This window comes from Rhea pennata, chromosome Z (assembly GCF_028389875.1).
Source record: "Rhea pennata isolate bPtePen1 chromosome Z, bPtePen1.pri, whole genome shotgun sequence".
Taxonomy (NCBI): Eukaryota; Metazoa; Chordata; class Aves; order Rheiformes; family Rheidae; genus Rhea; species Rhea pennata.
In genome coordinates, this window is record NC_084702.1 from 82,245,440 (window position 1) to 82,262,366 (window position 16,927).

At 42.6% G+C, this 16,927-nt stretch overlaps 1 protein-coding gene across 1 annotated transcript; it reads left to right on the top strand.

The window, feature by feature from the left end:
• Nucleotides 1-6,924: 6,924 nt before the first annotated feature.
• SEC11C (SEC11 homolog C, signal peptidase complex subunit) lies at nt 6,925-16,490 on the top strand. The gene is made up of 6 exons (XM_062600266.1): nt 6,925-7,022; nt 10,890-10,999; nt 12,222-12,371; nt 14,447-14,566; nt 15,798-15,855; nt 16,275-16,490. The coding sequence occupies exons 1-6, from the start codon at nt 6,981-6,983 to the stop codon at nt 16,326-16,328; spliced, it is 534 nt and encodes a 177-aa protein (XP_062456250.1). The 5' UTR covers nt 6,925-6,980; the 3' UTR covers nt 16,329-16,490.
• The last annotated feature ends 437 nt before the right edge of the window (nt 16,491-16,927 follow it).

The following is a 16,927-nucleotide window of genomic DNA, read 5'->3' on the forward strand; positions in this document are numbered from 1 at the left end:
CGTGTGAAAATTAATGAAACTGAAGTGTTAGAAGATAATGAAGCCACACAGTAAAGTACCCAACAGGGAGGAAAGTGGTACCTGCCTGCTGCTGCAGAGGAGCCATTAGCATCCCGGCCTTCCTCAGGAATGTGATTTCATGTGGAAGGAGGTATGAGATGGAGTAACATTTCCAGTAATCTGGTTAGCCCATGACATATCCTCAACCCCGTTTTGTGCCCAGGAGCATAGTGTAATGTCTAGGTATGGATTCTTTTGTAAAATTGAAGAGAAGGAGAAACAGTTTACAAATATATATGCTTAAATGCTAATGCTGGGTCTAGCATGGAGACCCCTGCAGCTTGGCTCAAGCGTATAATGTTGGGTGAGAATGTGGAGTGGAAAGGTAAGAAGACAGGGAGATCCAGTCTTGCAGAGTTCCTCTGACTCTAGTAACGAGAAAAAGGATTAAGACTGTGATCCTGCCTTTGGACATGGGTAAAGGAAATCAAACTGAGACTGCCCAATAAAGTGAAAAGCAATATTGTCTGCAGTGTGCGCACAGGTCAGCATTGCTGTCCAAGGTCCAGCAGTGGGTTCAGAGTGGATGTGTTCAGTACTTGCCCAAATTGCCTTTGAGTTTCATACTTCAGTCCCTTTCTGCTGAAATACATCCATTCTCTGACATGCATCTCATCCCTTTAAATGCTACCACTCGAGAGCTAAAGCAGAAACTTCTTTTCAGAACAAAGAAGGCTGCTTTCCAGTTATGGCACACAGATGCAGCTACTCATACAGGTAACTTAGCACTTCAAGTATTAGAAGAACACAGAAGAGTGAGTACTGTTGGTATGAATGGTATCCTGCTGCTTTTGGCTGGCACTGTGTGCATTACCGGCTACTCTGACAGGCTGCTGAGCTCTGGAGCAGGAAGCAGAACAGTTCCAAATGTATTTGGGGGGAAAAAAAACTGCTCACTGGGAAAGTCAATTACTGCATTTTTTTCTGTTTCACTCTGAGTGGCTACAAATGGAATTTCATGGCTTTCTCTATTAACCTACTTTTTTTTTCATCTGAGGTGCAGGGTGCTAGCTATTTGCACATGATGAGTCTCTTCAGAAACAAAGCTGCAATTCAAATATTTTATATGTAGGTAGCATTAATGCCTGGATGTTTGCAAAGACCTGGCAAAACAGACAGAATGGCAAGAGCTATATTTTTCTGTGTACTAAAAAAATAGCATAATTGGCTAGCTGTAGGGCTCAGAAGATCTACTGTACAAATATTAAAGTCAAACATTCAGAGAATGGAAGATTTCAAAATACATGTAACCTTTAAAAACCTAAATCATCCAGACAGTAAAATAACAAATCCACGAACAGAAGTGCAGGTGATTCCTAGCATTTCTGGAAGAGAACGAAAAGCACTTTGCTCATATTCGTCGGGATTCACCAATAACGGGTAGCTAAAAGCTCAAAGTTCTGGAAGTCTAATCAACAGGAATTTAGCAGGCAAAGATACTATGATCTCAGAATTAAGTGCAGTTTTATACCTTAGAAAAATAAATGTACCATCTTTGTAAGCAAAAACTAAGCAGCTTCACTCCTACTGGGTCTCACTGCAAAGTTGCCTTCTCACTTTTTTAAATTCTCTCTAGCTTTGATCTGCCTTCTCCCTCAATTTGTTACCAAATTTGTTTTTACCACGTGAACTTCATTTTCGGTCCTCTCCACCAGGAAGGACTGCAAGGAACTATTCTAACACTGTCCAGCCTGTCTGCCATTTACTTTCTTTAAGATACTGTCATTATCTTGCTAAATGGCTTGTATTTAAACTCAAGAATTCATGCCATACTAACCCACAAAGAGTGAGAATAATTTTGTGTGTCTTTCACAGAGACATCTTCTCATTGCCTGCCTCTTTTTTGAATTAAAGAACCACCTAGAAACAGTAGCAGTCAGAGATCATTCTCCTATCATAACTAACTATTCTAACTGCAGTCTCATTCTGTATGTTACAACATTGCAGCTTCAGTCCTATACATTATATGCAAATTCAGCCATTAATTTTCTGGCTCCTTAACTGCAGCGACACTGTACCAAGCTAAGGTTGTAAGCAGATACATGCGTACAAGTCTCTGAAGTCTTTCTAGCTGCTTTGCATCAGTGAAATCCTGCAGCAGCCTCAAACGACTCCCGATTTATTCTGAGTCTCAGCAGCCACAAGAGACCACAGCCCAGTGTCTACTAGCCCAAAAGCTTATCAGCCACAGTTCCTGTCCTTCTCCTGTCCTCTCCATTTTTCCTATTGTGGTAGCAACATCTGGGGCTTGTAGACTTGGCTGCAGTTGGAGAGCCAAGCTACAATCACGCATCACAGTACTGCACTGGTCATATGAACCAGAAAAACTAGTCCAAAAGAGTTTACTGGAAAATACACACCTAATGAACCCCCACTAGCTGGAAAATCACAACGAGTATAAAATTACCTACTTCTCACAAACTGCTTAAAAGACTTGGGTAACAGGAGAGTGTCAAATATTTACAATTAAATGTAAATATATAATTAAATAAAAATATGCTTTAAATATTACTCTATTAGGAATTTGGTGCGATACATTGGAACAAAAGGTGTTATTTGGGTTTTTTATGGAAGCAATATGATTTTCTGCATTAGTATCATGACTTCTTTGTGTAGCTGAAGTGAGAAGTAATTTACACATATTTGGACTTCTAAAACTTCATGAACTATTACTTTTCTCTTTCCTTTTCTGTATCTGTCGTATATAGAAACTTCTGTAAAATCTGCAAAAGGACTCAGTGCATCACAGAAGCTCTACGAAAAAAATACGTGACTATAAACTCTGGAAAAAAGTCACCAGCAAGACACTGTGATTTGTTAGTCTCCCTTCTATTGATTGCACTTCCTGATCATATTTTCCCAGGTATCATTTTTAATCTTTGCCACTTTTTTTTTTTTTTTTGAAATTGCCAGACAGATTTAATACACAAAGGAGTAATAGTCTACTTCTTTTTAATCAATCTAAATAGTATGGTATGAAAACCTATTCCAGGGGAAACAGAAAACATTTTGCTAGGCAAGAATCTATCAAACACTTCAGTGGGCAGATCCCTCTTTCCTAAATACCTTTGTTCTACATCTTTTTCATTTAGATCTTAATTATACAACCAAAATTCAGAAAGGTCATAGCTACCTTTGTGTTTGCTCCTGTGTATTTTCCTTTTCCATGTCTGTCTTAGTAATTACTTATGAATACTATGTCTGCACAGAGGGGCATAGTGACAAATTGGGTAATTCGCAGGGACACCCAGGGAATACTGTCTTATTCTGGACTTACACTGATATTCCTAGTGTTAAAGGACAACTAGGTGAGTCGAGTTGAGTAGTCAAAGCAGCCAGACATAATGCTAGCTACAGACCCCCAAAAAACAAATATGTCATGGGGCACGAGGCTTGGATGGACAAAGTTCTTCCCAGTACTTCTCAGTTCTTCTCTATTTATGTGCAGGGGGTGCAGGCTGCTACGACGCACTCTCTCCAGCATTGCTGCTACGGGCTCCTAGTAAGACAGTTGTCTTCACAATCCTTAATCAGGACTATGGCCAGTTGGGTTTTGAATCCCTCCAAGGATGGTGATTCCAAAACTTCTCTGGGAAACTTGTTTCAGTGTTTGACCACCCTCACAGTACAAAAAGGGTTTTCTTACATTTACATAGAATTTCCTGCGTTTGTGCCCATAGCCTCTTGTCCTGCCACTGGATACCACCAAGAAGAGGCTGCCTCTGTCTCACTCCCTCCCACCAGGTATTATACATGGTGATAAGATCCTCCTGAGTCTTCTCTTCTTGAGACTAAGCAATCCTAGCTCCCTCAGCTTCTCCTTTTATGCCAGAATTCCCCAAACACTTCTTAATACAAGCCATAGATATATGGTTAATGCAGAAAACAGCTTTAATATTGATTTTCTCTTTTGAGCATTAAAGGCTATCAAAAAAAATCTAACGTGAAATAACGTAAACTTAGAGTAACTCTTGCGTAGTCAGTAAATATTGGCGTCACTGAAAGAATAATCAGGTTAGAAGATCAAGGATTTTACAAAGATAATGCCTTTTTAGTGTCCTTGGAGCTTTCTTTCTGGTGTCTATTTGCCACTTTCGCCCATTCATGATTCAGTGACAGGTTTCTTTGTGATCTGATGCCAGTTCTGGCACTCTTAGTTATTCCTTTCCAACCGTTTGCCAGCAGAAAGTCTTCAGCAACTTCTGTCAATGAGGAAATATTTTTCCAGTGTTCCTTCAGACAAATGGCTCCTTTTTATTTATCCTAGTAGAATTTCACTGTGATCTTTTTTCTCCTGCTCCCATCCCCAATCTGCAGGAATTAATTCTAGGCAGTCAATGAGCTTTGGGCAAGGACGTATTTGCATGATTGTTACTTTAGATGTATGGACTCATTCAAATGCAGAGCTGGAATAAACTTCCAGAGATCATTTGGTCAAGCCTTCTGCATGGAAAGAGGATGATTTCTAACAAGTTACTGGTCTGTTTGTGAAACCATGCAATGAACTGGATTTGGGAGAAAATGCAGTTTCAAAATACTCCCCTCTCCATGCTTTTTTCTTCTTCTTCCTTAGGATTATTTTTACAGCTCAAGATTTAGTTCACTGCAGAGTCATACAGTATGTATGACACTGCAAAAGTAGGAGGATGGGCAGCATGATGGGCAAAACTCCTTCATCTAGCATTGCTGCTGAGAGGCACATGCACAAAATCACCGCCTAATGAAGCCAGTTCCTTCATCATTTTCTCCAAGATCACCTTTTTTTTTTTTTTTTTTTTTTTTTTACAAATATCAGTTCCTGTGTGACAAAGAACTAAGAGAAGACGAGAAGACTATAATAACTAGCTGTATGTATAAACTTCCTCTGTCCTGCCCTGGAGGAACCAAACTGCTGCCAGCAATTTTTCTGATTATCACAAACTTATTCTTTGAAGAGACTGCACTGCTGCCAAATAAAAGTATAGCTTTTCTACAATTTTGTGAGTTTCCCTTTTCAAGGGTTGTTTGGTGTAAGTTTGCTGCTGAAATTAGGTGATCTTGATCCCTCTCAAAGTTAATGGGGTAAGTTGCTGTTTCCTAGCTTCAAATGCTTTTCAAGGTAGATCACTCTCCACAGGGATGTATCTGGTCTGCTAGCAAAATTGAGGACTTAGTATCTAATGAGGGTAATGTGAGTTCTCTGAGCTATCTTGCAAACATCAGGTGCAAGAACACATCTCAAGCATTAAATGGAAGCAGCCTGTGCTGTTACGGAACGAGATTTGACAACTGACAATCCACTGAGAGAGCCTGAGAACAAGTGACTGGTCCCCTAGAACTGGGGCTTATAACAACAAAAGATTGGGAGATAAATAGGCTTTGCAATAGCATAGGTAAATTAACATAGAATTACAAGTTCCAGGGTATGAGGTTTCTGAATACTGCCACTTGATCATTACTGAACGTGCTGCTGAGTCAGCTTGAGCCACTGACCTGCTGAGAAGCAAATAAGAATACCTTTTTTTTTCCTTTGGGGGGGGGGAGCGCATTCAGAGGAAAGCTCTACAGAGGGCTCCATGAAGCCTTTAAAGACAACAGTGAGATGTCTACTTACAAAAAAGCTTTTTAGTTTGACCAATCAGTATGTAGTGAAATGAGGTAAAGAGAAAATTATCTGCTCTACGGAAGGATTTCTTATGCTTTTATGATAGCTCTGGCTAGCTACCCATTCTTCAGGATCTGAAATTCTTTTCACGACTGCTCAAAAAGGTGCAACATCAGTGGAGAATCTCTTGATTTTCTCACCTTGGATTAAAACAAATCATGCTAAAAAACTTATCCTGGCAGTCACCAAGACAACAAAGTGGTCTAAGCATGTGTAAGGTGGTAACGCTGTTCAAAGGCGGAATTACAGGCTGAGGATGAAAATTACCATTTACATGTTGTGGTAGTAGCCCAAAGCCTCTGAGGGAAACTAATGATGAGGTATTCTTCTAAGAAACGAGTATCAAGGAACAGAAAAGATTCTGTACAGCTAGATCCAAATCTTCCATGAGATTTCTGGTAAGCTGTAAGGGGAGACTAACACCCGCCCCGTCCGCCACACTGCAGAGGAGCGAGGGGCACGCACGGCTGTGCTGCGCACCGCTGGACACCGAGCTGCTTCACCCTGGCAAAGCGGCGTGGGGGACGCGCGGCGGCCAGCAGGGAACCGCGCCCCGGACCCAGACCCGGGCACGCTGCGCCTGCGGCGCTCGCTGGCACCCGGTTAAGCCGTGTTATCCCGCAGACCCTCAGGGCGAGCTGCAGCTTGTGACACCCAAGGCTGGGGAGGGGAGAGGGGGGAGAGCGGAGCGCGGCCCCGGCCCCGCCAGCCGCCCCAACGGACGGCGCGCGCGAGCCGCCCGCTCCCGCCTCACCGCCCTCAGCGCGGCCGCCCCGCCCAACGGCCAACGGACGCCGGGCGCGAGCCGCCCGCCCCGGCCCCGGCGCGCGCCCGCGTCGCTTTCCCGCCCCGGCCCCGGCCCGCCAATGAGCTGCGCCCACGCGGCCACAGCTGCAGGCGGGGCTGCCCCCGCGGCTGCCTGGTCCGAGAGGTACGGTGTGCGAGGCCGCTGCCGCCATTCCGCTGCTCCGCAGGTGGGGCTGGCTCACTCTGCGGTCTCGCGGGGCCTCCGCGCCGGCTGAGAGCCGCGTCGGACAGCAAGTTGGCCGGACATCTCCAGGGGCAGGCGGCCAGGGGCCTCGTGGTCAAGGCCCCCGCCGCGGTGCGTTCTGGGAGTTGTAGTCCGGCGGCTGCGGCGCCCCTGCAGTTTGAGCGGCGCGACAGGGGAAGGAGGACTACAACTCCCGGGGGGCGGGGCGGCCGCCGCCGCCGCCGCTCGGGCAGTGGCGGGCCGTGGCTGCGGGTGCGCCGCGCCGCGCCGCGCGCCTTCGCCGCCATGGATCTCTTCGGGGACCTGCGGCGCATGAACAAGCGGCAGGTAGCGCGCGGGGCGGGGCGGGGCGGGGCGGGGCGGCCCGCCGGGCTGCCGGGCAGCGGGGCCGGGGCGGCGGCGGCGGCGCGCCGGGCTCCCGCCGCTTCCCCGCGTGGCGCGGTGGGCTGGGGCCGCGCCCGCTCTCGGCTCCGCGGCAGCGCGGGGCTCGGTGCCTCCTGTGCTGAAGCGCCGGGGCGAAGGCTGTGCGAGACAGGTGCTTTCGCCTTGGGTTTTTGCATGATCCCGCGAAAGGCCGCAGGGACGAGAGCTTGGGCACGCGGGAGCGCGTGGCCGCGTGTTGCGTGAGCTGCAGCCTGCACTTTTCCCAGCGTGTGCAGTCTGCAGCGTGCGCTGGGTTGGTCCGACAGCTGCTTTTTCATCCAGATCTTCCGTATCACAGAACCATAGGATCAGTAAGGTTGGCAGGGACCTCCAGAGATCATCTAGTCCGACCTCCCCACTCAGCAGGGTCACCTACAGCATGGTAGACAGGGTTGCATCCAGGTGGGCCTTGGAGATCTCCAGAGAAGGAGACTCCACAAGCTCTCTGGGCAACCTGGTCCAGGGCTCCGTCACTCTCACAGGGAAGAAATTCCCCCTCACGGTCAGGCAGAACTTCCTGTGCTTCAATTTCTGCCCATTGCCTCTTGTCCTGTCACATGGGACAACTGAAAAGAGTTTGTGCCCATCCCCTTGACACCCTCCCTTCAGGTACTTGTCCACATTGATCAGATCCCCCCTCAGCCTTACCCAGGCTGAAGAGGCCGAGCTGTCGCCATTCTTCATAGGGCAGATGCTCCACTCCTCTGATCATCTTTTTCTAGCCCTACACTGGCCTCTCCAGTAGCTCCATGTCTCTCTTGTACTGCTCAGCCCAGAACAGGACACAGTACTTGAGATGAGGCCTCCCCAGGGCTGAGTAGAGGGGCAGGATCACCCCCCTCGACCTGCTGGCAACACTCTTCCTAATGCACCTCAGGACACCATTGGCCTTCTTGGCTACAAGGGCACATTGCTGGTTCGTGTTCAATCTCTCATCTACTGGGATTCCCAGGTCCGCGCCACTGATGACGACCCTCTGAGCTCTGCCTTTCAGCCAGTTCTCAATCCACCTCACTGTCCGCTCATCTACCCCACACTTCCAGAGTTTGTGTAGGAGGATGTTATGGGAGACAGTGTCAAAAGCCTTGCTGAAGTCAAGGGACACAATGTCCACTGCTCTCCCCTCATCTACCCAGCCAGGCAATCCATCCTCGAAGGCTATCAGGTTGGTTAAGCAGGATTTCCCCTTGGTGAATCCATGCTGACTACTCCTGATCACCTTCTTGTCCTCCATATGTCTGGAGATGACATCCAGAAGGAGCTGTTCCATCACCCTTCCAGCGATGGAGGTGAGGCTGACTGGCCTATAGTTGCCTGGGTCCTCCTTCTTGCCCTTTCTGAAGACTGGAGTGACACTGGCTTTCTCCCAGTCCTCAGGCCCCTCTCCAGCTCTCCAGGACCTTTCAAAGATGATGGAGAGCGGCCTGGCAACAACATCTGCCAGCTCCCTCAGTACCGTGTTGGTGCATCCCATCCGGGCCCATGGATTTGAGGATGCCTAGCCTGCCCAGAAGGTCTCTAATCCTTTCCTCCTCAACCAAAGGAAAGTCTTCCCTTCTCCAGACTTTCTCCCTCACGTCCAGGCTGCAGGATTCCTGAGGGCTGCCCTTAGCAGTGAGGACTGAAGCACAGAAGGCATTCAGTAATTCTGCCTTCTCTGCACCCCCTGTCACCAGGGTCCCCGCCCCATTCAGTGGCGGGCCCACATTTTCCCCAGTCCTCCTCTTGCTACTGATGTATCTGAAGAAGCCCTTCCTGTTGTCCTTGACATCCCTTGCCAGACTCAATTCCAGCCGGGCCTTAGCCTTCCTCATCCCATCTCTACCTACTCTGACTGCATTCTTATACCCTCCCAAGCAGCCTGTCCCCTCTTCCACAGTCCTGCTTACTGCCTTTCCTGCAGGATCCTGAACTCAACTATCTCATGGTCTCTGTAGCCAAGGCTGCCCCCTACCTTCAGATCTGCGATCAGTACTTCTTTGTTGGTTAGGACAAGGTCCGGCAGGACACCCTTCCTCCTAGGCTCCTCCACCATTTGTGACAAGAAGTTGTCATCAATGCACTACAGGAGCCTCCTGGACTGCTTGTGCCTTGCTGTGTTGTCCCTCGAGCAGGTGTCAGGGTGGTTGAAGTCCCCCTTGAGAACCAGGGCCTGTGATCATGAGGCTACCTCCAGCTGTCTATAGAAGGCCTCATCGACTTCCTCTTCCTGGTCAGGTGGCCTGTAGTAGACACCCACAACAGCGTCCCCCATGTTAGCCTGCCCTTTAAACCTCACCCATAAGCTCTCGACTGCCTCCTCCTCCTCCTCCATCCCTAGGCAGAGCTCGATGCATTCCAGTTGCTCTCTCACATAAAGAGCAACTCCACTCTCTCTCTATAAGGCTCGTAAAGAGCAACTACCCTCTCTCTATAACTCTACCCTTCCTACCTGGTTTGAAGCCCTCCTTACCAGGCTGGCCAACCTGTTGGCAAAGACACATGTGCCCTGCTTAGTGAGATGAATCCCATCTCTCCCCACCAGTTGCTGATCTTCAAACAATGTCCAGCTCTCTGATGGTCTGGCATTCACCTGCTTCTGTTGCAAAAGCAGGGGCCGTACCGCTCATTCAGAGCTGAGAAACCGCAGCTTCCTGCAGAGACTGTTTCTGATCTCCACTTCAGCTTAAGAAACCATGTTTTTTACATTCTGGTCAGTAATTAATTTTATTTTAGAGGTATACTATGTGGAAGCAAACTGGTATTTCTGAATACTTGTAGCCTAAAATAGATATCTTAATTTTATCTTTACTAAATGGTTATGTGAATAAATAGTTGGAAAGAAGAATATGAGACTTAGTGACAAACTCCCTGATTTCCAAGCTGTGAAAGTTCCTTCGTTGCTTTTTAATATCTATAATAACCATTTTCGACAAAAAAAAAGGCCGGAGAGGAGATTTTTGAGGCCAAATTTAAAAGCTTGTCCACTGATAACTTATGTGAATCATATCGCTGAAAACCCCAGCAAATAGATCTTTGAACTAGGATGATGACCTCAGAATTTTCAATTCCATGTTTTAGGTAGATGATTCACATGATGAACAGAGATGGAGAGAGCCATTTTGCACCAGAGCATCTCTTCATATTGCCAAGGCAATAAAAAAAAAATAAAAGAGGTGATAGGAAGAAAGTGTACCCATTACTGTAAGGGCTGGTAAAGCAGTTGAATTTGGGTGCAGGAAGTGAATTGAAGAAATTGATAAAAGATTTTGCACGCAGTAAGTTCCTGTCTGAATGTAAAAGAAAATGGCACTCTCTCATTCTCCTTCTTTCCCCTCAACTCTTCTCTGTAAACAAAGAAAACTATTCAAACTACAGAGGCTCTTGCTGATTCTGGTTTTAGTAGTAGTCTACATTATTTCCGTGTATATTTTGAATACTTACCATCTCAAGTAGGACTCAGGGATGTGTAATCAAAAATAGATTTTATCATTTGCCATAAAGTTTCACGTATTTTAGAAGTCTTTGCCAGTGGGAAGTTCGCTAGCTTCTAGCACCAGCAAACGTAATATTCCATAGGTGTCATAAGCCAAGACTGAGATACACTTAAGAGTTAAAATTTCATGCCAGTGTTCCCAGTTGTTTTGCTGTATCTGTGAAGCTTCTGCTGGAATGTAAGTAAGCAAGCCTGGATTGTGCGTCAGGGTTGCACTGTGCACAAAGGGTGAAATTCTATGTTTTGCATACAGCACAGTGACTTTTTTAAACACTTTTCTTGTTTGTGTCTTACAGCTGTATTACCAAGTCTTAAATTTTGCTATGATAGTATCTTCTGCCCTTATGATATGGAAAGGGCTGATTGTCATTACTGGAAGTGAAAGCCCTATCGTTGTGGTGCTCAGGTAAGTCAATGTAAAGGCTTTTTTGTTATTGTCCAAGTAGTGGTTTGTCTTTTTTTCTCCTCCCTTTCCCCTTTGGATAGACTTGGAGTTTAGAATATCACATACCTAAAGTAGTGCTCAGACAGTTATTTTCTTTTAGCTCTATTTTGGGGCATCTAGCAAAGGCCGCTTTCATAGCCTCAATCTAGTTTTCATTGAAGTCAATAGAAGCAGTAGGTATGTGAAACCTTTGCAAGTCTAGGTCTGTCTCCTTATTGTATAGATATCAACTACCCAAGATTGCGTACTGCTATCTGTGTGGGGATTAGGATTCCAAAAAATAAGTTCTGCTTTAATAGAAATACGTGTGAAACTTCTCTTGTCTTTGAAAAAATAAGCTTTAAATAAGCATAGTGCACTTGCTGAAGACACCAAACACTTTCAGGTCTATCTGTTAATTTCTTGTTTGCCTTGTGTACATTTATTTTAGAATTGTATTATGGTAAAACTCACTTTATGAGTTAATTATACATACCCGTTGCTTCTTTCTCAGTGATATCTTACTTTTGGTATTTAAAGACTCAGTCCTACAGGCCCCTGCGTGCTAATCAAATACACAGTTAAGCAGAAAGGTATGTGGGAGGTTCAGCCATACTGAGATTCAATGTGTGTCAATAGGGAACATACAGGGAATGCAGGATTAATAATATTTTAATGGGAATTGTTTGTTCACATAATTAGTAATGGGATTTGGAGTCCTATCTTAAAAGTTGCTAGCAAAAGATATTATGGCTAGCATTGAAAGAAGGCATGAATTTTCAGATCATGAGCAGTAATCACGGACATAAGTATCAGTCGTGTTTGTGTAAGGCAAGCTCTCTCTATATAGAGCAGCACTTGCTCTTCTGTGAAACATCTTTTGGCTTTTCACTAATGAATTGGTTAACCTAACCAGAATGGCTCATTTTGTTCCTTCCATCATAGCAACAATATCAATACTTTTCTATGTAGCTCATTTATTTTATTTCTTTTGTTGAGGCAGTCCACAGGCTGTCTCAACCTGGGTCTTACTAAGGTTTGGATTGTGTATCAAATGTCTGTATGCTGCTATTGAATGGGTGAAGCTACAGATTTCAATTAAAATCCTGAGTTTATCTGTAAGGATGAAACGCTCATTGCTTTTGTGGTTTATTCTTTCATTTACCATAATACCGATTGTCTTTCCCTTTCTGTTTGTTTGCAGTGGCAGCATGGAACCAGCTTTTCACAGGGGAGACCTGTTGTTCTTAACAAATTTCCATGATGACCCAATCAGAGCTGGTGAAATAGTTGTTTTTAAAGTTGAAGGCAGAGACATTCCAATAGTTCACAGAGTAATCAAAATTCATGAGAAGTAATGCAACTTAGTATTTTCATTGCTCCTAAATATAGTTTCCTTTAATGTGATTTTTCATTTACATTTTAATTTGGTAGTATCTTATCAGAAAGGCAAGTGAGGATACAAAGTAGGATAAAATAAGCAGGTGAACCTATACCAAGGAGGGAAGTCTAGTAACACAAGCTATACACATTTTTTTTGCAATCAGTGGGAATGTGTATAGGAGCAGAGTCCACTTCCATAGTGATTGTTGAAGAGTTGGGAGTTTGCTTATGACAAATAGCTCCATCTAAAAACAAATCTCTAAAAGGACCTGAAGATTCAGAATTAGACCTGTATATGAAACCTGACAAGTATGTGAGCTTTGCTAATGGCAGCTTTCCGTAAAGCAGAGATTTGATTCAATCTTATTCTTCTTACATGTATTAGTCACGATACCCACAATAATTCATACTCAAAAGCAACAGGCAGATTGTTTTTACTTTTTTTGCATATGCTTGGTATGATAAACAGTTCCTTCCCAGACAAAAGAGAGGCAATTCTTTTTCCACTCCTGTGTATTGAAAATGTAACTTGGATGTGGCAAGCACTGATTTTTTTGTTCCTCAGGAAGTTCTAGCAATGAACTAAAGGTGTTTATCTTTCAAGTGATGTCTATCCTTCAGCACTTTTTAAAAACAAATATGTATGTCCAAGTAGTGCCTGTTTAGTTTATTTTTTTCATTTAAATACCTAATCAGTCTTCAGAAAAACTACTTTTTTTCTTGATATCCTTAATTGCAGTTAGCAGATTATGGAGCAAAATCATTTTGAAGACATAATTAATTTATTTAAATGATAGTGTTGAACCTGAGTCATATATGCATCAACTGTACATATGCCTAGTACTTGATAGGGATGAAAACATGGCAGGTCTAACAGCAATTGTTAAATTACATAATGTTCAGAATGAAATGTAAAGTATTTTTTCCATTTGTATCAGTAAGGAAAAGCTATGATTTGGGCGTGTTCAGGATTTAAAACGTCTATTTCTACAAAAAGAATTTTGAGCCTTCTTAATGGCTGGGAGAGGTCAGGACTTCAGTTTTGTGTCTTTGGGGGAGCAGCCTGCTGTTCCTGAGCACCATGAGCGTTTGTTCCTGTGGGAGGAAGAGTGCCACCTGCTGAACCGTTTCAGCCTCTTAGGTTTCTCCGTACAGTCCAGTAAAAAAAAACCCACAAAAATGTTTAGTCCACATGATATCATTTAAAGAGCAAGCACTTTTTTTTTGTATTTACCACATTAATAGGTATCAACTATAACTGAGGTTTTGCCAGGAACTCACTATATTGTTTAACAGATAAACAGGAAACGCCCTAAAGTTGTAGTGTAGTCTTACTGACAAAATACTGAATTTGACACAGATATGCAGCGCACTTAAATCTTCAGGATTTCTCTGCATCAAGCTTTATTTTGATGGCAAAATCTATTATGAGTTCAGCAAGTATATTAAACTTAGAAGAAAATTACTTAAAGCAATATTTTGTTGTATATAATTCCATTCCTAAAGGAAGATTTAGGGTATACCTTGTATTTGCTGAAGTTTGTTGCTGAAATTCAGATAAATTCATTCTTTAATGTGTGATGACATCACTGGATTTTACTCAACAATTCGTATTAAAGCTAAACCCCAAACTTTTCTCACTCATTTGGATGTTAGGTAATCAATGTTTGTTTGTTTGTTTTTCTCAGTATTTCATTTCTGTTCTGTTGAAAATACAGGGTTGGGGGGAGTTTTCCTCTTCTGTACATACTGCTTTGTTGACAGAGTTTCATGCCTGCTCTGGATAGAAAATACTCTTCCGGTGTTCAGAGTGTAATTACTTACATCGAATGATAATCTGGGAGTGTGTTTAAAAAAACACCTCTTGTTAAAATCTGTTGACTCTGTCTGTAAAGTCTCTAATGTTAATGGTATTTGCTAAATAAGGAGGACTGAAAGTGAATGTTATCTAATCTTGTAGTACTTTTCATCCTCTTTGTGCTCTGTAGATGTTAATTGAGATTTTTAAATTAAGTGGAAGTTAGTTATCACCTCATTGCCTTCTAGAGAAAATGGGGACATCAAATTTCTGACTAAAGGTGATAATAATGAAGTCGATGATAGGGGCTTATACAAAGAAGGTCAGAACTGGTTAGAGAAGAAAGACGTTGTTGGAAGAGCAAGAGGGTAAGTAGTGCAATGTGTCTGTGTTCTTTGTAAGAAATATATAAAGAAAATGTCAAATCATTTTTTTCAGTGTTATTACAAATTAGATTTTGTTTGATAATCATCTAATTACCATTTTCTTCAAGAAACTCAGAAATAGTTTACCTGGGAATGTTGCTTTCTGTAGTCCTCTCACTAATTTGGAGAGTGGGGGTTAGTTTTTTAAAACACAGTAAATTTCAACATAAATAGTTCACCAGTAAATAAAAAATTTAGCCAAATCATCCTTGTACCAGAAATTACTAGGAAATTATTTTTACATCCCACAAGAATTTTTTACAGGGTTCGAGCTTTTTGCCCCGTCCTAGTTACCGTCCTATTTCTCCTTTCAAATATGTATTAGTAGCAAGTATAAATGATGTGATTGCTTTACACTGTTCTTATTTTGAACACTTTTGCTTAGAGCCTTTTGCAAAGTGTGTTTTGGACTTTGAGAGACTTAGCAATGCCATCAGAAACTTGATGCAAATTCTGTTGTATCCATTAGGCTAAGATTGTCACAGGCCAATCCTAGTGGAAAGTAGGACTTCTTTATATCAAGTGATATACTTGCTTGTGTTTTTTCTTGCCTAATTTAAGAGTGATACAAATTGTCACAGATTTAGGGTAAACTCTAGGGTAAAAGTACCAAATACTTCTTTTTAAAGAATATTTATTTGCTTGGGGTTTTTTTCTTGTTTCTGTTCCTGCGTTCAAGTTAAATAAAAAGAAATTAAACAAGTGCCTCTGCAAGCCTTTAATTGTGGTAGGTTAGGTGAAACCCAACTAAGTTATGCTTCATACTAGGTTGAAACCCTTACTACATTAGATGATGTGGATTTTATAGCTCCAGAACAGGAGGAGACGCTGAAGGACTAATTCCAGTTTCCCCTGTGTTGCAGTATGCTAGGCTGTTGTTGCTACCCCTCGTTATGATGACATTGCCTCTTCTGTGGTGCTTATGTATTTCTAGTGCTATAAATAATATGCATCAAGGCGAAGTGTTTACTTGATGGGAGGAGAGTGGAATCTGAGATCTTGCTTCCTAGCTTACGTTGTCAAGCACACATGCTCTTTAAAGGTCTTGCAGTCTCTCTGAATGTTTATTTCTCTGAAATCAATTATCTAAACTAATGAAATTTGAGTAGAGCTGAAGCATCTTCATATAATTTTTGAGAGTTAATTTTATGTTGATCTGTTTTGTCAATTACAGATTTTTGCCTTATGTTGGTATGGTAACTATAATAATGAATGACTATCCAAAATTTAAGGTATGTATATGAACATTTGAATATTGAAATATAAAACTATAAAATAACAAACTAATAAGAAAAGAATCTTGCATATAAGAAGAATACATAGGTTAATAAATTTACTTCCAGCTCAGTTGCCTAATGTAAAATTAGTTGGGTTTTGGGCTTCCAAAATAAAAAGCTTGTCTATTATCTCATCTAACTTAGCATTTTAGAACATTTGAAAGCATTTTATTTATCAGCATAACATGAGCTAAGAGTATACAGTTGTGATTCCTGTTTATAATAAATATGACCACATTAACATATTCCTGTAATTTTGCAATTGTGTACTCATGTAGAAGGTGTAATATTGGAGGGGACACATTTTTAAGCAATGTGTATTATCAGAGTTTTCATGAGGAGAATTTAAAATCAGTCCTTATTTTCTTTTGCAGTATGCTCTTCTGGCAGTAATGGGAGCATATGTACTACTGAAACGTGAATCCTAAATAAAAAAAATTTAAAAAGAAGAGAGTGCGCCACTTTTCCAAGAATGAAGTTAAATATACTGGGAAAATATATATATATTTCAGATGTTTTAATTTCTATATACAGTTACAAAACTGCAAACTTTTGTCTTGTCTAAATAAACTGTACAGCTAATGAGTAAAGTTTCTGACTGATTAATTATGTAATTGCCTGTTTACCAACTTAAGTAGTTACTGCTTTCAGGTAGCTATTTGCAAATGGAAGGCATAACTGCCACGTGCTGAAGTAACTTATGACACTCCTGGACCTGCTGAAGACAGTGCTCTGAAACTGCAGGCTGAAGGGAGGGTTGGGAGGTTTTTTAGGTTTGGGTGGGTTTTTTTAGCAGTACTGTAACTGAACCAGCTTGCTCCCTGCTGTTTGTTCAGTTATTTTGATTGATTATTTTTAACGTCTGTGAGCTCCCTGCTCTTTTCACTACCCCAGGGACACAACATACAGGCTGGAACAGATAGTGAGTTGTAGGAATTTAGTCACACTTACACCTGAGGGAAGTTGTTTCAATATGCCCTGAGAAAAGTAGACGGGAAAGAGACCTTTATTCTGATTGAGAGCTGAG